Source organism: Amia ocellicauda, chromosome 11 (assembly GCF_036373705.1).
Source record: "Amia ocellicauda isolate fAmiCal2 chromosome 11, fAmiCal2.hap1, whole genome shotgun sequence".
NCBI lineage: Eukaryota > Metazoa > Chordata > Actinopteri > Amiiformes > Amiidae > Amia > Amia ocellicauda.
Window position 1 is genome coordinate 7,700,463 of NC_089860.1, and position 20,091 is coordinate 7,720,553.

The following is a 20,091-nucleotide window of genomic DNA, read 5'->3' on the forward strand; positions in this document are numbered from 1 at the left end:
TTGACACTAAAAGGCGTATATGTGCAGCACAATGCCAAGCATTAAACAGAGATGGCACCAACACTGCACTTGCTGGCAGCATCACCTTGCACATGCTGATGCTCATGCAGGGGGGTCTCTAGCATAAAGTGTAAAGGATGTGCTGTGAATAAAACAGACAACCTCCTGGGTGTTAGGAGGGGATAGTCATTTCAATAAAGCAGGCTTCAGTATGAGTGATATTATTGTTATTGTCTAAGCTGTACAATATGGGGCTGTTGCTAAATCAAAAAAAGCTGTCTGCTTTTCAGAGGTAAAAAATAACTTGCACTGCCCGTGAGTTTCATTGCTTTAAACATCATGGCAGAATGAGCGAGTGAAATCTGTAATAATAAGACTTTTCTAATCTGGCAGGCATGCAGGCAGGAGATCAAACAGGGAAACACTAAGACATCACAGCGAGGTTGAAGGTGAACCTTTTGAATGAGACCGCTTCAGGTTATACATAACTGATGATGGCTGGGGGCTTGAATGTGTTTCCTGGACATTCTGGCTTCGGTAGGGCCCTCTCGGAGCCGAGCACGGAGTCAAAGGCACTAGACGCCGGCAAGAAACATCTGGACTTCCATGCCGACATCTCTTAAGACAGAAGACAGTTGGGAGAAGAAAAAAGCGAGTTCTCCGATGCCGCACTTTCTCTGTTGTTACTGGTTTAATGAGCTGGGTTATGGAAGAACACGTTCAAACGCACTCACTCAAACACTGAGGGAGGGAAGCCTGAGGGGACGAGCTGGCTGCCCGGCAGTTTGAGGCCACGGTTGCGATCTCCCCAGTATCCTCTTTTTTTTTTTTTTAACAAGCTGAGACAATGTGCTTGTAATTAGTGGCACTCCAGTGCTGGTGTGAGTTCATCGCTCTGTGGGTGCGCATGGTGCTGGGAAAGATGGAGGACTGTCAATTCTCACGCAGGAAGCCCAGGTCCGAGCTCTCTGCCTGCAGGCTACAGGTCACTGGAGTGAACAAGGCTGCCAACAAGGTCATCAAACACTGACACTCTCAGACACACAAGCCCTGTTCCCTCACTGTGCAGGGGATACCAAGTGTAAACAAACAGGGTGGCCAGACAACAATGCAAAGCCCACTGTTAGTCTAAGAGAGAGTGGGGAGAAGCAATTTCCTATTGCTGTCTTGTTTGTCTTATGCTTAGGTTAAGCCTTTGGTGGCTAATTGAAAATGAGGAGAGGAAATGCACTTTTTGGGCAGTCATTAGGACTGTTTTTGTTGTTGCTGTTTGTAAAATTTAGGACATAAGAACACAAGAAAGTTTACATATGAGAGGAGGCCATTTGACCCATCATGCTCGTTTGGTGTCCATTAATAACTAAGTGATCCAAGGATCCTATCCAGTCTGTTTTTGAATGTTCCCAACTGTCGCTTCAGCCACATTGCTGGGGAGTTTGTTCCAGATTGTGACACCTCTCTGTGTGAAGAAGTGTCTCCTGTTTTCTGTCTTGAAAGCCCAATTTCCATGTGTGTCCCTGGGTCTGTGTGTCCCTGCTGATCTGGAAAAACTCCTCTGGTTTGATGTGGCCGATGCCTTTCATGATTTTGAAGACTTGAATCAAGTCCCCACATAGTCTTTGTTCCAGGTTGAAAAGGTTCAGTTCCCTCAGTCTCTGAATTTGACATTCCCTTCAAGTCTGGTTGCTCGCCTCTGAACTGCCCTAGAGTTCTGTGTTTACATTATCTTACCTATATAGTCAAAGTAAATGAAGATTACATTTCAAAAGTCCTTAAACTGTTTGAATATTTTGTTCATTTCCAAATGTTCTTTTAATAGGAGATGTTTCCGGCGTGCAAATTGCAAAATAAAAATAAGTGACATAATTCTTTCACCTGAGACCACAGTTCAGTGGCACAGATAGCTGTTGGGCAGGATGAGAAGTTGATAGAGAAGATAACATTTCATAAAAAGTATGGCAAACAACTCTGTGTCCTCTTTGCTGCCCCAGATTTTTTTAAGCAATATATCTTTTTGTAGTGTGGCTAGATAGGCAGATAGATTGACGTAATGTGTGGAAAGTTTGGATTTCTCTTCATGTTAAAGCTCTCCATTATAAAAAGCTCTCATGTCTAACGGCATGCTAATGGCTTTTTTCCTCAGACAGGTCTTTGGCTGCCCTGTTCACTTCTGCCTGGATTGGGCAGATGTTTGTTTTTCTAGTGCCAAGTTTCCCCAGATACTGTCTGTTCGGTTCTCTGTGGAAGAGTCTGTATGCTAGGTGAACCAAATAAGCTATTTTCACATAGGCCAGCAACTAATGTGCCCTTGCCCAGCATAAACCACACTATGCCATCGAAAAAATCACCCAGGCCACATTGACCAAGGCCAGATTAACCAGCAAGAGACATCCTGAGCCTGTCTGGGCTCTGAGCCCGTTTAACTGCATGTGGTGGTGATGTACTTCTTTTCCACTTAGAGATTTATGGAAGCATGCAGCAGGTGGGAACTTGCAGCATTCTTTGAGGAGGGGGTGGGAAAGTCATGAGAAAGGAGATCAGTGCTGGCCTACTCATCACATTGGACACAGACCAACAGACTGGCCATAAACAATACATTTTACAAGTCCTCAGTCATAAGATGTGAACTTATTTCAAAACTAAAGACGTATGCAGCATAACTATTGTCTACTTTGTGTGCTTGGGTGCTTGTATGTTTAATTACAATGTCACACAACACATCTTTGTTGTATTATCAAACAAATTATATATATATATATATATATAATGTTTGATTATATATTTATAGCAGATGTGATTCAGTGTTAGCTGTTTTTTTATATATATAAATGAACGCTGAAGTTGTACTCAGGTCTAGATTAGATTTGCCTCCTGGACAGAGATCTTAGAGCTGACACGCAAGAATGCGCTTCGTTTCAATGAATTCCGAGTCTATTAGTCATGACCTGAATCTCTCCCTCAGCCCAGCAGAGGGCAGCACGGCAGCAAAGCACGACCGCCTGCACTTTTCTAACAACTTTTCTAATGCAACTTTTTGGTTGACTGTTGGTCTTGGCTGCACATATGTGGTATGATGAACAGTTCATGAATTTGTTCGTATGCCTGACTGATTAAAATAGCAAAAGAAAGCAACCGAGCGCCGATATGCAACGTTTAATGTCATTTATTCAATAAGAATGTTTTATTTAGAACCTATATGGTGTAGTGTTATTGCTAAAATGCATCTATAACCCGACAAGTAGATTATTATTAAAGGAATATATGTTAACGAGGGGAGCAAACAGCAACACATCCCAATGCTTAAAATGCTCCAGATTTATTAGACAAATCGTGCATTATTTGGGTGGAGAACACAAATGTTGGTGCATCTAATATACCACCTTATACCTTGTAACGTGTGAAATGTTTACTATTATTATTGCTTGTTTTGTTTGCTAGATTTGGTCATCTAAGCTGGATTTGAGTTAAGCCAATTAATAAAAGCACCGAGTCATATAAAGAGTATCAGCAAAGCAAAAGCCTTAATGGAAACCGATGGCAGAAGGATCCAAAAGACAAGTGTGAAAGGGAGAAGGAAACTAAATGAAAATGCGCAACTTATGCAGCGGTGATAAAGGGAATGGTTTCAAATGTGCAGTGATGGAGATTAATTGTAGGCGATCATTCTGTCATCGTGTCTTCCATGAGCAACATTTCAAGCATGTTTGAAAACAGACTTTGCAATGCAGCAATTTTCTGTTCCCCGGTGAAATGAGCTCAGGTATGTCTCCATCCGAAGTGCCTGTTTAACCCTTCAGGCGCTGCAACGCTGAATTTAAGACTGGATCCTGTTGCAACGTAGGTTTTAGTTATTTATGTATTAACACAAATGATGCGATTAACCCCCATCTGATATATAGCTCAAGAGATCCGAGTGCATTTTTGGTTATTGCCAATTGACAGACTCTGGGCCGGTTAATAATTGACCACAATCAATACAAAGTCAAGCCACTGCCTGTTTGTTTCTCTTAATTGGAAATGTCGTCAAAGGTTGTTACTAGTGCGGTTGCCTAGGGATTACAAAGGGAGGTTTTCTTCACATATGTTGAACAGAAAAATGTTAGTGTTTGTTTGTTTCCCTCTTCTAACTGAAAGGACTGCAGCTTAGACAGGCGGGGGACTTTACTCAGCGCTTAATCAAACAATCAATAAGCGCCAGATTAACGAAGCACTGTGTTTGAGGAGCTCATCTCTCCGGGCTTGAAATCATTGATCCTTCTGTTCTCCCCGCCTTCACGTCTTCAATTCGCATCCAATTTCCCGACAAACAAACACTCACGCAAAGCAATAACAAAAATTTAATTAAACCCCAGTTTAAATATTTGCATTAAATTGGTGTTGACTACCCCTCTTGTGGTGATGCATCAGTCGAGCAGTTTGGATAATGAAGAAGTGGGCACTTAAAACCGAAACAGAGAAAATGCATATATATTTCCCCCTTGTTTCTATGAAAAAACATTGCACAGTTCTGAATTTGGAAATCAAACATATTTCCTAACAACTGCATTACTTTTGGCACATATTTCAGACTTTAATTGCTGCCTGTAGTTTTTGTGTTCTTCTCCAGTTGCATGCACTACAACTCTGCTTCAATACTGTTTGTAAACCTCGTCACAACTGTCAAAGCACGGCTCTGGTTCCTGTAGCGCACATTCCCGCAGTTCTGCGCAGATCTGCGCAGTCCCGCCGATCCCATTGGCGGAGCCGCGCAGATGTCCGCCGTGCCGCGCAGTTCTACCCAAACACGACCGCTGCACCTCAGCGCCTGCAACAGCTGCGGCCCCTTAAAAGTTGGTGACATCATGAGCGCAGCAGCCAGTGAGGAAGTGCAGCGGAGAGTTTGGGGGGCTGGGGTGGGCATCTGCACTCTCTCAGCCTGAGCGCCGCAAGAGTTCACAAGCCTCATCAATGGGAGTAGCACGATAGCATCGCCGCTAGCTGGAGGTCGCATCCCAACTGTAGGAAAGAGTTACACTTGGAAACTTTCATTTGCCTTTTCCCTTTCATGTCGTACTGGTGAAGTGAACTCCCCCCCCCCCCCCCAGCCAACCAGTTTCGCTTTACAACCAAACAGACCCCACAAAGGGGGAAAGAGCAGCACTGCCGTGATAAAGGGGTGATGGATGATTGTTCTTACTTAAAATATTTTTTTTCCAATTTATTTTTACTTTGTGTTTTCTTGATCCCGTCCCGTCTCTCCCGATCTCTGTCTCAATGGTGCTAAAACACCAAAACCCGAGCGGACCTTTGAATGAGCGCAGCTACCCATCGGTGCTCCACAAGAAGTTGAAAGCAAAGGAGGCGATCTAATCTTTGGCTGAAACTATCCTAGAACTGCCGTTTCATCCCGACACCGCATCTGAGGGATTGTACAGTGAAATCTACTGTTGTGTGGATTTGATTTGTATTTATTTGTTTTTTTTCGCTGGAAAGTCTTTTGGCTGACGGGGATACCATGTTGCGCTCAGTCCGGGGGAGCTGGACCCCGAGCCACCGGAGGATTGTGGCTCTGCTGTGCGGATGGCTGTGTGTTGTCGCCGTGCAGGGATGCCCGCACAAATGCAGCTGCTCCTCGTCCCATGTGGATTGCCACGGGCAGGGCTTCAGGACCGTGCCGAAGGGGATCCCGAGGAATGCCGAGCGAGTGTGAGTAGAGCTGTGCGCACTCGGGTCCGAGCGGCTGGGGGGCTGGGGAAAGGTGTGCGGCCAAAAGCTCACTCTGTCCATAGACCAGGACCCGTGCATCTCTGTAACTCAGAGCTTTACTTCTCTATCTGCATCTTTTAACATTTGAATACTGGGCACCACCGCTCCCCGTAAAACGACATTGTTTCCACGTATCTAATAATGCTTTTTAACTTCAGTGCAAAGCTTTCTTCTTCACCTGTGCGCACTGTCGTTATTCCGGATACATTGCATGGAACAGTCCAATCTATGGCCATGAATCTGTAACTGACCAACTCAATTAACTAATTTATATTATAGCAATATAAGGATGTCTTCCAATGCCCAATTTATTATTATTATTATTATTATTATTATTATTATTATTATTATTATTATTATTATTCAAGTAAAGCTCTTGTATTAACTTCAGATCGAGTGTGCTATGATTTGCCCAGACTATCGCTCTTGTTCAGACCGGTCTGGCCATAATTAGCTGACCTAAAACCTGGAGAACCTTAAAAGTGAAATCAAAGTTTACTGTTTAATCTGAAGGACACCACCTATATCCACTTACATTTTAATGTTATTAGAGTACTTTGCATCTCATGAAAACTGGAATTGATTAAAACAATTTCATTTTAAAAATGCTACTAACATTCTTATAATAATACATAATATTCTTGTGATTGTGATTATTATTATGATTAGTAGTGGTACCAACACTATACATAATCATATACATATACATAAAGCATCTTTCAAGTTTCCTCTTTTGGGAAAACTCTTCTTTGCCTGTAAAATGCAGACAGTTCTGTTTAAATTATCTTTGAATTTACCACTGAGAACCAATTAAACATGAAGGCAACTATGTGTCTGAGGGTGGTGGTTATAGGGGAAACCAGGAAAATGCGACCCCTGTACACCAACAGCTCCCTGTATTCTCTCTCATCTATATTCTGTATATACTTTCTCCCAAAAAATGAAGACAAACAAACAGTCAAAGAAATACGCATACACTTGCTTTGTAGTTGTAACAAATGAGTGTCCTGAGTGAAAATGTTTGGAGCTACTGTGCGGAAAAGTTAAAGAACAGAATGATTCACAAAAATAAGATCACAGACTTATTTGATTGCATGTCTCTTCGAAATAAATTGCATATGAATTCAGTTATGGGAAATTGTTTGCTTATTAATAGCTTGTTGGTGTCAGTAGTGGCTGACTTGCCATTGATTAACCATTGAACAGACAGAGTTGTGATCGCTGTACAATGAAACCAAGAAGCAGTGCAATACTTTATTTACTAAACTGATCAAAATCTTGTAGAAGATATGGAACTAGTTATATAGACAATGAATAACATTTAGAAACAAATGGCTTATAGAAACTGAGATGATTTGCAAAGGCCATGCTTCACATGATATATAAGTACCCCAGGACTCCAGCAATCCACTGTAAGCTTCTTTAGCATTCAATTCCAAGTAGTTGGTGATGTGAGCAGTGTTTGTGACCAGAGTGCGAGATGCTGAGGTGATAAGTCCTTTGACCATGTGTCATCAGAAGTGTACAGACCGGGCTTTCCAAAGCTGGGTTTTGTCACTAAACTCCATATGAAAGTGGAGCAAGGGGTGATATCAATTTAGGGTCTCCTTTTGGGAGCTCTACTTCCGAATGTAGTCTTGTAGTTTGTACTCAATCAGCGCATGCATGAAACAACTGTCATGAAGTTTCTCCTTAGTTTTTCCCCTGGTGTGTCTGGAGTTTGAGGCTGTTGCACAGTGTACTTTAACACATTGAAGTCAAGGCACTACTTAGGGGAACAGATGCTGTTATTAAATACTTAAGGAACTGGCCACCGATCTCTATGAGTGTGGCTGGACTTCAGAGGGCTCCGAGTAGGCAAGGAGAAGTAAACTTCCCTCAGAGAGGGAGAAAAACTGCATAGTAAAAAATGAATGATGGAAGTTAATAAGAAAAGCGGACAGATAATTAATTCCTATGTACCCAGGCAATGTAAACACTTATTTAATTTGGTTAATTGAGGTGAACATTCTTGAGGACTTGTATTGACTTGACCCACATTCCCGACTTATTGGTTGGTCCTGAATTGAGCCCAGAAAAAGACAACAACCCCAAAGTGCATTGATCAGCCGCATTTTACCCGCTGCAATCCTACTGATTAGATTATGGAAACCGGGTGACTTTGATTGGGGCAATCTCTGAAGACCAAAGGGGTGCCAGCGATGGAGTTTCTCGAATAACAAATGTGAGGATTATCTTTGGAAATTGTATTAGTGCAATCAGGTCAGCCTGGGCCAAGATGCTCGTTGACCCCTTGGCCTCCTGAGATGAGGAAAGGGGATTCAAAGGCATTTCCACAAAGGGAAATAAATATTCAGAACAAAACCTAGGCTCCTTAAAAAAAAACAGGGCTTGTATTTGTTATAATTAACCTTTGAAACCCCTGGGCAGTGATTCCAGTGGATTTAATTGATAGGCATCAATAAAGACTAACATGTTAAACCGAGGTTTCTCATGTAAATGATAGGGAATGAAAACATGACATACAATAGAGCACCTACACAAGGAACGTGCAAACCTAATCAGCTGTTTAATTTGAAACCGAGGAGCACTGGGAAATGATTAACTTGGAAGTGGGGTAACAAGTGAAGGAAATGTGGTTATTGAATCTGTGTGGCAGGGCTGTAACTCGGGGGGTGGGGGGGAATAAAATCGAGTTGATGTGAAGGTGGATTTAGCCAGCCCTGAACTTTGTACTTCCAGCTACCAGCTACCAGCTCCATACTTGTCAAATTTGGATCAGTGTTACTTAACAAATCCATGTGACAGATGCAGCGAGGGGCAGACCTGAATAAGCTGCAGTTTGAAATTACGGGTCTCTGAAGAAGCGGGCACCCACAGCCTCTGTCGTTTAAGCATTGGCTTCCTTTAGCAAGTACTCACAAGCCCCTCCGCACTTCAAACTTCACACTTCATGAACAATGTGGGACTTTGTTACTTGTTAGCACAGAGGAGTTCCTTTTCCTGGCTCTTATCAATGCTCTGTTAGTGAGACAAAGAAAACAAGGTCACGGTACGCACCCAGTGCATGGCAGCGTTCTGTCACTGAGGGTGGGTGGCTGAGCCCATGGCAAGAAATGCAGCCTCGATTAATCTCTTGTGGCTTTATTTTTACAGGCCTATTCAGCTTTAATTTGTGTCATTCTTAATCCTCAAGATGAATGAGACCTACCTGAGTCTGCTATCTGCTTCATTTACTTAGTTTACATTACAAATAAAATACAAATAAAAGAGAGAAAGAAAAGACAGTTTATTTATTTCTTTACTTTTAAGCCACAGGATTTTTAAACAGCTTATTTGGTTTGGTTAAGGTTCTCTCTTTCTTTCCTTTTTCTGTCAGTTATACCATGCATAACTCATTTAATTTCCAAATTGTGTACATTTAGATCCATTTCCCCTTCTGCCAAGTCTCAGGCATTGGAGTGGAAAGTCTAGGCCAGGACTAACAGCTGCAAGAAGTCATATAGCTGCTGGAAGTGGTTTTAACAAAATGGTAGATTGCCCTTTCCATCTGGACAAAGGAAGAAACAGAACCAGGATAGCTATGGTGCCATATTTTTCGATGCAACACTAAATGTGGTTTGGCTACCCAGCAAAACAAAATAAGAAAGTTAAAAATAATAACCTTATTTGAATATTCATTTTTCTCATGGAATTTGGAATTTTACGGATCAGATTCTCTCGGGTGATTCCCGTGTTCACAAAGGTGTGTGCAGAGGCTCACCCATGTATTTCTAAAAGTCCTTCAGAGTCCTTGAATGGGCCAAATGGGATGAGAAGCCAATACAAACTGCGAAACTGATGAGTAGCGTCTGTGATCAAAAGTGGCGCTGCTGCAAGATCAAAGAGGTTCACCCCAGTACCAAGGGCGAATCCAGTACAGGCATTAATAAAATTTGAGGGAAATCTCTTTATGCTTTCAAGTTGGTCTCATGTTTCACATTGTGGTGTGTTGGTGCAAGATATCTACTGCATTCCTGCCTATAGGTGGCTGCACTGTAGTTGTTGTGTTCAGTTGTGGATTCCATGTTTTCGAGTCCAGGGTTTCAGTGATTAATTCGGTATCTGTTATCTGTTGTTTTGGTCCTATACTTGGTTTTTCTTTTTTCTTTTTTTTCATGGACAAGGATTGATTAATCTGTGGACATTATTCCACCATTCATACTGGTATTTTCTGGGACACTTTCTTCCAAAATCTCTCTAGAGATTCTGTGGGTTCCTGGGGAAGACAAAGCACTCTTTTTATTTTTATTATTTTTATTTGGATAATTCTCATGGAAGATGTTTGAAGATGCTTTACTCTGGTTAGAACATCAAAGCCTGGCCCTGGCAAGGAGGAAAAGGAGTAAAGGAGTCAAAGTCTAGGATGTCCTTGCAAAGCTTAGTGCAATAATCTGTGCCAGGACGTCCATATTGTGGCATAACATTCTTTTCCAAACTGGTTGTGCGTGAAACGTTGCTGCAAAGTTAAGATGCATTTGTTTAGATGGATGAATAGACAGATGCATAAGGTTTGCTTTCAGATGTAGTATCAACCCCCCCCACACACAAACATCAATGCTAGTAACTGGCTACAGCTCACATGGGGCAGCACAGAGTTGAGGCTTCCAGATTGTCTGCAGCACCATCTCCAGCAAAAGGCACGCGAACCCAGAGAGTGTCACACAGCGTCAGGCTTGGCTTCGCGTTTGAACTGGTAGTAACGGTGTGTTTGATCTTGCTGGGATGCAGAGCTTCTCGCCTGTAGATCATCTGCTAAGGCTGGAGTCACTGCCTCTTCACATTTTTAAGTCGGCTCTCCCCAAAATCTGGCAGCATGGCTCGCCTTCTGTGCACTACATTAATTGCGTGGCAAACATTTTGACAGAGTTTTTAATCCCTCTTCCCTGCACCCCCTACCCCGCACTGTTTTGTTTACATTTATCTCTGCACGCTTCATTTATTTTCTGCATTTCCATGGAGCGCAGGGCGCCTGTCTCGCCGTTCACCCTCCTTCATAGTTCACACTTTATCCTCACTATGCCCTCCTTTCTCTGTGTGTTTCTGGCATGCATCACTAGCACCCAGGCCGATGTTCCTGCAGCGTTTTTTAATTCCTGCCAATAAAATTTTGTTTATTTAATTTGACTTAGTTTCCTATATCAGGTGTTTTTTTTAATAAATTCAAAGAAACCAAACGATTAGTTAAATGTAATTAAAACATGTCCCCTCCTGCCTGTTTCACCCGGCTGCCCTTTCCCCCCATCCCTCCTTGTAGTTGCATTACTGTATTCAAATTAGCATTTTTCCAAGGTAGAAACATCAACTTTCAGCATGACATGTCTAGAACAGGATATGGATGTGTTTGTGCCTGCTCCTCATTCTGCTTGGCATTTTGTTGTGGTTGTGTAATGTGTCAAGGCTAGTGACTTGCTATGTACTGATGCATTTGATCTGGATCAGAAATGGCAGTGTAAACACACCTATTGTCCTAGAAACAATGGCAGTGCAGCTCTCTAAACAAAGCTGTTGATCTTGAAGTCTGTGTATTTGTAAGGGGGAAGGGAAGTCGGCCATGTACAGTAGCAAATAGCACTGCAGTCTAGTAGCCATATCACCATATTCTCACCAAAGGGACTTAACGGGGACTTGGACAATCAAGAGAGGCTGCGTGTTTCCCACATGGTCTTTTCTTTTTTTTGCTTGCCAGCCTTCACAAGCATGTGGGAGATGAAAGGCACAAAGGGCGATATATATATTTATATATTTTTTGTAACCTTGTGGTTTGTGTAATAAAGCCTTGATTATTTGATCTTGAGAGAGGGCAAATTAAGCAGCATTCCAGGCAGGAAATAACAGAAGGAGTTGGGAATAATCAGAATAATATTCCAGAGTGAGAGGAGGGGGAAACGGCAAGACTGTGGTAGAGATAGTGTTGGAGTCAGGATAATTTCTGATCCAGCATTGTGGAGTTTTGAAAACACGGTGGCACACCTCATGCACAAACAGTTTCTGATGCCAGATTGCTTGCATTTCCAATTAGGCAGTGCAATAAGATATGTGTGTCTTCAGAGGTGGGCAGAATTGGACTCTCTTGGAGATTTCAAGTATCTTTGCAAGTTTATTAGATTTAAACGTTTGTTTTGAAGATAATAAAATAGTTTCTAATAGATCTATACTAAAAACAATCCCAAATGATCTATACATGTTTTTTTGGTTTGGATTAGTTGAGACTGGCCGGTGTTGCATATATGTACTTATATGTACTCCCTATACCGTCCAAATAAAGAAACAAAAGAATAACTCATTGAAGTATAATTTATTTCCCTCATGCTTAATACTTTCTGCGGGGAAACACTGATTTGACAAAGATGGTTAGGTCTGTGCCAGAAAAGGAGTTTGAACTTGAATCCAAAGTGCTAGGCAGAAATATGATGAAATTTGCTTTGTTAAAAAAGTTTAAAAACTGAAATTTTCAACCATAAAAAACATTATTTCTTTGCCAGAGGTTGTAAGCAGAAGAACTTTAGGGGAAATTAATTTCAGGTGGATTTAGGACTGACTCTTCGGGTTCCTTCGAGAAATGCTCAGATGAAATTCTGGGATTGATTAGCTACTGGCAACCAAAACAAACAAGTGGTGCCGAATGACCACTTCTCATTTTCAAAACTCTCCTGTTCTTTATAGAAAAGAAAATCCATTTTGTTTCTGCTAATAACATAATTTAGAAGCTTTTGAAAATGAAAGAAGGCATACTCTTTCAAGGTTCAGACACTCGGGGAGGAGGGGCGAAAATAAATACTTTAGTTTTATTAGTTCTGTGAATCAAGTGCTTTTATGGACTCAGGAAAGAGGACTTCTCTCCTTGTGATCTCTTTTTGTAGTATATAGTGAAAAATTGAAATTCTACAGTCTCCTTTAGACCTTTTAAAATGAAGATATTGCAGAATATATATATATATATATATTTAACAACAGCCTTGGGCTCAGGATATTTCATTGTCTATTACTCAGCGTGTAATGACTGCCGGGATTTAGGTGTGGATTCAGTTCTCCGCTCAGAAAGCTCTCCCTCTGAGTTCTAGCAGGTGGTCTGTAAGTTTAGACAGGCTCTTGTATTTATTTAGACTAGTTGTTCTAGTGGTTAAAACCCCGGATTGACCTGTGGGACCAGGTCCTGGACTGGGAATGGAGGACCTGCTTGGAGAACGGAGATCTGGTGTTCTCGGCACCTGCTTTGGAGATTTCTTCCTTATTCTCTTGACTGAAGGCAAACAAAGAGCTGCTGGGGTAGTTGTGACCTCTTAAACTGTAACAATAGGGACATCAGAGCTTGTTATGATGAATTCACCTGTTGTATGCTGCTGTTAATTCTGAGAGTTTGAAATTCCTGGATAAGCAAATGCATAAGTGACCTGTGCATTATTACCTAAATGAAGAAAAGCATTGTTTGTGATATTTTTGGCTTCTTCACTTCTTATATCTTAGCATCCTTGAAAACACAAATCAAGCTGACGACCTGTAGTCAGCAATAACCCATATAATTATTCATATTTCAGAAACCATCCTGTAACTGGTATAGCCTACTACAGGCTATGTGGTTCCTATGAAATATAACCAAGCCCAGGGTGGAGAGGAGGAACTGGGCAACGCCAACTGCTTTAACCATCCAGGAAGTGGTATCGTTCACTGTTTGGAGTGGGTTATTCAGCTTATAAAAGTTAATTGACATTTGTGGAAAGGAACGTACATAAAAAAGAAAAAACTTTAAATAGTAACAATAAAACAAGTGTATTTTCATTGAATCGGATCAAATAGTGGCAGCTGTGGTTAGATACTAATAATTCTACAATTCAGGCAAAGAACGCCATCCTACTTATGTCAGTGGATATTTGCAATGGTCATACCTTGTGAAATTCCTATGGGGCAGAACTACATCTTTTTTCACTTCTCTTTTTTTTCAATAGGACAGAAAAAAGTGACAAGTTGCTTTTTTGGCCCAAAGATTTACCTTCTATGTTGTTATTTTTTCTACAGTGAATTTCCTCTTAATGTCTTGTAACGTGTTGCCGAAAAAGTTCCCATGTACTGTGTATTGTGCTTTTTCTAGCTGTTTATTTTCATACCCTAACCATATGAAGGTATGGGTTTAGGAGGACATTTGAGGATACTTGAATAGATGTGTACTTTGACCCGTAATGTTCAGGAGTCAATGCACAGCTGAGACATCATGCACTCATGGGCATTGACAGCTTCTTAAGACTGGGTTGGCTGGCTGTAAATACAGACTGTACGCATGGCGAGATGGGGGGGGTTTCTATCTGCCTTTGGTCTGCTTGTCTGGCACATCAATTACAGCAGTGAAACATCTTTCTTTGGAATTTTCTCACTGGGGATAAACCCCTCCAATTGCAAACAGAGAAAAGCATAGAAAAGTGTCTCTTCATGCTACAGAACTCATAATCACGTTGAGATATCGATCTGTCCTTGAAATAGGCTTCTTAGATGGATCTGAATTGATGTGAATTGGGCTGGCATTTTTTTGTTTAGGTCAAAATAAACTGTATTAATTCTCTACGACATACATTTATTGGGGTTGTCCAAACACCTGCAATGGAGTAAAAATAATATACAGATACTGGATGACTGATGCAGGAGAGGTTTTATTTTCTATGCCTATGACTTTATGCAAAGAAACTGAATGATCTAGAGTCAGTGTGTTACACAAACCAGAAAGAAAAAAAGACTACTGAGGTGCACTTCGGTTTAACCTCACTCTACTAAACACAATGTCAAGCACAAAATGTGAACCAGAACACCATATACCTAATTTAAATTTTGAATCTATAATGTTTTATGGTTTTAATTTGATTTAGACACAGTTGTGCTTTTCTTTTTTTTTTCTTCTCTAGTGGCGCCGTTTTTTTTTGCGTGACAGAGACATTCTTGCTGCTGTAATTTTTTGAGACCAGAACTGTACGAAACGGCATCTTGGCCTATGCATAACATCTCTGTGACCTTGTGGCCTTTATAAGGAAGTCTCTTAGCCCTTTCTCACTGCCCATAACCACAAATATGTCTAACCATAAATTATAAATATGTCCATCATTATCATGAATAATAATAATAATCCTAGCTGTGAAGTTGTAAGTTCAATTCATTGATGTGGAGCATGCACTTGCTCACCTTGTGGACGGAGCGCTCTGGCAGTATGTCCGCCCAGTCCTTCGTCAGCAGCAGCAGTGTCGTCTCAGTGCCGTCCCCTGATAGCACAAAATGTGGCTCTAATTACAGCTCTTGATGTGCCGAGTGCAGTGTTGTGGAAGCCTTTTGAAATCCAATACCCCTTTAAATCAGATTTATAAATGTTTATGTACATTATGAGAAACACACACTGAGCCCTGCTCTGTCAGAAGATGAAGTTTGGCTTCCCTGACGTGGATATTTAGTTTTTTTCACTTCTCTATATAATTCTTTACAAGTGACGAGACGCCAATAAAAGCCGCTAAGGGATATAAGTCAGAACTCGTGTGATCTGTCTACTGCTATGCGTATGCATGTGCTTTTTGAAATGTATTTATTTATGTCATATAGTAATGGTTATACAAAGGGAAAAAAAAGATAAGCCTTTGACTCCAAAGGAAAAAACGTTTTTGGTTAAAATAATAAATAAAATAAACCCTTCAGATACAATTAAAGTTAGCTTGCACAATTTAAGCTGATATAATTGCCTGTTCTCATGGTCAACTCATGTCTGAAGATTACATATATATGTGTTTGCTGCAGGAAATATGGAGTGAATTATCCAGAGTTTGTGGGAAAGCAAGGCCTATCATTGTGTGGGGTTTCAATGTCCAATTTGCATTTCCTGACACGCACACAGGTTACCCGTTTTGAAGTGACATCCTTACCTGCAGCAGTAAAGTGTGGTAAAAAATCTGTTCCTGGTCAGAGATGTAGCAAAGCCAGCACTGCCTTTCAAGGTGCTGATAGCATGTGGCCGAGAGCTACGAATGCAGTGCTATGAAGGAGCTAAACCGAGGTGTGTGTGTGCCAAAGACTGTTCTTCACTGCTATTGCAGAAATATACCTTGGCAGTCAGGGCTTTAAAGATCAGAACTGCACTTACAGAAATGTGAGCCCTGAATGCATGTGAAACCAAGTGTTTTATGAACTCTGATGAAAGCCCTGCTTGATACTGAGAGACTGACGCTGTTTTATTAACCTCTCTCTCTCTTTGCTTACAGAGACCTGGATAGAAATAACATCACCCGGATCACTAAAGTGGACTTCTCTGGAATAAAGAATCTGCGAGTTCTGTAAGCACCCTTATTTTTTTTATTTTCTAGTGATTTTTAAAGGTGCATAGAAGTAAAGGATACCATCCCTACAGGATACACTTTTTTCAGCTTATCAAAGGATGTTTAATATGTCCGTATCACAGAGTGAACTCTTATGGGTGCAAAAGCAGCACAAATGCTACAAAGAAGCTTGGCACTCAGTCAAGACAATATGCTATTTAAATTAAAAGTGATGTTAAAGGGTGTTCAGTGTCTCAAAGAATATTGTTTCTGAATCATGCTGTTAGGAAAAACACCTTCTAGTATTTTGTGTCTTTTTAAACAGTTTGTAATTTGCTTTGATCTACGCTATATTACAAACCATACTGGTACAGCGGACAAATACAAATACAAAACAGCTGTGCACAATGTATTAAGCAGGGTGTAGTTCCATGCTTTGCCTAAATGTTGGCTGGTCTGCTGTTTTGCCTGGTTGGCCAGAGGAATAATGGGCATGCAGTGCAGTTGGCAGCACAGTTAGAACTGTCTCTAAGTCTCTTCCTATGCTTTTATACGATACATTACTGGTGGAAGGAGACTTGTCCCATTACTTTTGGTAATATATTGCATCATCCTACTTTACTCACAAACGTTTTTTTTCTTTTTTTTTTTCCCACTGTTGATAAATTGGGCCCATAGCCAATACTTGTTTAAACGCAATTTGAAAATAAATACAGAAATGTAATAATTTATATAATAAATAATTAAAATCTGCAGCTGGTTTTTAATGGTCCAAATAGACATTCCACGAGCAACAATTTTTCATAATGAACATTATTTTATTTTCTTGACATTAAGGGACATTTTAAAACAACTTTTTTTTGTTTGATCCATTTGTTTAATGTTAAACTGCCAATAAACACACAGAGCGCACACAACTCATCCATTACAGACATTTGAATATTTCATTATTTATTCCTTTATTTCCTGCTGAAACAGAATCCAATTTTGTTGACAAGAAAAAGGTTCGGTAGTACGAATTGAAAGCAGCAGAAAACCATAAACTCCACTGCAATCAAGCAGCTGTTTGTCCTCTTTACAACCACAGCGGATGTCTTTGTGAGCCTGGGGTGGAAATTAAAAATGAATACGGTACATGGATTAAACAATGCATTTTAGAAAGTAACGCTGGAGCTCACTGCATAGTTTTAAGTGCCCATTTTATGCGGTTTATGATTAACACCAGTGACATTTCCATAGTGAAAACCATGTGTTCGGTCAAACTGAACCACAATTGAAATTCCCACAGGGAGTCAGGGTAGACTGCCTTATCTCTCAGCGAGAGGCAGGTGAGACGACTGAAGGCTGATTTCTTCCATCTGATGGAATTTGTTTGTGCGCTCTGAGCTAAACAGATTTGAGTTTTTTTCACATTATTATAATTACATTATTGAATAACCATCGCTAATGTCTTTGGTCAATGTCCCTTTCATTAGGTACTTTCACAGAGGAATTTAAAAGGTATTTTTGGGAGGGGTTGTGTGTGTGTGTGTGTGTGTGTGTTCCAAAATCCAGTGTTTTTCTCCCATATGGCAAGTAACATCTCTCATTGATTATGGAAACCTGTTACATATAATTTAATAAAATATACATATATAGATTATTCAAATCTAACTTTTGAATAGGGATTTTTAGTTGAGTCTTCCACTTATTAATTAGTGGAGTATACAAGAGGCTGTGGGGACTTTTACCGGGACTTTCCTGTGTGCAATTTATTGTTTATGAATAGCCTCCAAACTCCCTATAACACTGCGTAGGAAAGACTGTCAGTATATACACCCACTCCACCTGCTGGGAAGTTAATGAATTACAATAATTTTACTTCCAGCTAGTTTATCCCTCCTTCACATGAATGAGTGGTCTTAACATTTTTTTTTTTTTTTATCAAGATTGATCTCGGATGAAAAAGAATGTCTGTGTATGTGTTTTGTTAACAAAATATGCAATTATTTTAAGCTAAACATTTTTGGTCTTTTGGTTAGAGCTGAAGCCAAAATCATTTCAGTTTCTCTGGCTTTAGGCTGTGAATTGAGGCTCTGCTAGAAACCAAGATTGTCTCCAAATACCGTCTGTGCAAAGCCAACTTCTTCATCCCATCTCGACAAAATAGTATGACAAAAAACATGAATTAATGACTGTAAAACAGTTGCATATATAAACATTTGCTTAAAAAGCCATTTGTAACCAAAACCTCGCTGCCAAAACTCAAATTCCACATTAGAAGATTTTTTTTTTTCCCTTTGCTTAGAGTTGGAAAATTTGGCTCCCCATATCGAACTGTGTGTATCAAGATTCGCTGTATGACCAGATGCTTTTCATACAAGGCGGTCTACCATGCCATACGTGTTTGGAGACATTGCAAAATAAACAGCTCCAGAAATCTGTATATATACCCTTCGTTTAATCCATCTGGAATAATTTAAGGAGTTGGTGATCAAACCGAATGAGCATGAGGACCTTAAGACTTTACGTTGCTTGTTTAGAAATAGCAAGAGCAAAGGTCTTGACTCTTTGCAAGGGGCCCAGTGTGAGGAGACATTCAAAATGGAAACTCTGGCAGCAGTTCAGCACACTTGTGAAATACTGCATTATGCTGTAAACATAATATTGCATATTTATTATATTGTAAACCATCACTGTTGCCTTTGATAACATTGTCTGCCAATGATGATAATAATGATGATGATAATAATTTCAAAGTTCCTCGAACACTTATGTTTAAGAATATCATGACTTACTTATTTCTAATCGTTCCAGACAGAATATTGTGTTTTGATAACTCTTAGCTAGGTATTTGAATGGTTTGTGAGATGTTTATTATTTCTATCGTTTTCATTTTGTTAAACAGTATTCAACTGCATTTAGCAGACTGCTATCTCAAAGCGTTTTGTTATGCTGGCCCCAGGTCTCTATAGACCTGAATGGAGTGTCCGATTTTATCCTGTGAATTTTTCACTCTATATCGAGTGAAAAATTCACAGGATTAAATTGGCCATCCACATTCAGTTTGGGGTCGATTTAAATTGTAAAACAATCTGAAATACAGACAGAAAAAAAGTTTTGAACACTGTACTGTTCATCGTGGAAGTTAACCGGAAACTTCTATCCAATGGTGTTCCTGCATAGGTGAGAATGAGGTCAACTGGTGTTAAGCGCTGTGGGAAGATCCTTCTGGGAGGAACATTTCCAATTTCAGATCACATTCGAAAACCAATGCAGAAACAGTTATTGTATTTAAGGTTGTTCTCCTTGTTGGATACTAACCTGGGCTTCTATTTTGTCATTAGGCATCTGGAGGACAATCAGATCACTGTGATCGAGAGAGGAGCCTTCCAGGATCTCAAACAGCTGGAGAGACTGTGAGTATCCTCAGCTGACCTCCTGAAACCAGAAACCCTATTCTCTCCATCAGCTTTCCAACTACCCTGTCCTCTTTACCGCACTACCCACAGCGTAGCAGAAAACCTCACCATTATAATGTATTTTTACCAGCTACCGTTGCAAGTACTGTTTTTTTTTTTTTTAACATTTAGTTTCTGACGTTGTTGTTGTTATTAAATGTGACGTATTTCAAATGGAGTTCGACTCCCGAGTGAAATTATCCTTTCACATCGCAAAACCAACCACACAATTATGGCCCAGTTGTCCGGCTTTGAAGACTGTCTGTAGATGAGACTGCGACTGTTGTGGGCATAAACGCTTTCCTGCCCTCGGCCAACTAATAGGTGACCTCACTAAGGCAGGGCGGAGGCACGTTGGCAGTACAGAGTATTCTTATGCTTCTACCGCTCAGTCCTTTAAAAAGCTTAATAAAGCACACCTAAGAGGCTCAACACAGAGTATTGACATTGTAATGCAGACAGTACTTACTTTCTCTGTAAGCAAGCAGTCCCACTATCTTAATTTGTGTTCATTCACTTGTCAGGAGTTTAGCTTCATTCATAAAGAGAATGAGTTGAGAGGGGCAAAGAAAGAGCGAGAGAAAGTG

At 40.4% G+C, this 20,091-nt stretch overlaps 1 protein-coding gene across 2 annotated transcripts in view; it reads left to right on the plus strand.

Annotated features, from left to right (window-relative positions):
• Positions 1–4,922: 4,922 nt before the first annotated feature.
• Positions 4,923–20,091, plus strand: part of slit3 (slit homolog 3 (Drosophila)) — a 161,664-nt gene continuing 146,495 nt past the window's right edge. For both annotated transcript variants that reach the window (XM_066716503.1, XM_066716504.1), the window contains exons 1-3: positions 4,923–5,685; positions 16,011–16,082; positions 19,391–19,462. In XM_066716503.1, the coding sequence (XP_066572600.1) occupies positions 5,495–5,685; positions 16,011–16,082; positions 19,391–19,462 (335 nt within the window). In that variant the 5' untranslated portion in view covers positions 4,923–5,494. The remainder of the gene's footprint in view (positions 5,686–16,010; positions 16,083–19,390; positions 19,463–20,091) is intronic.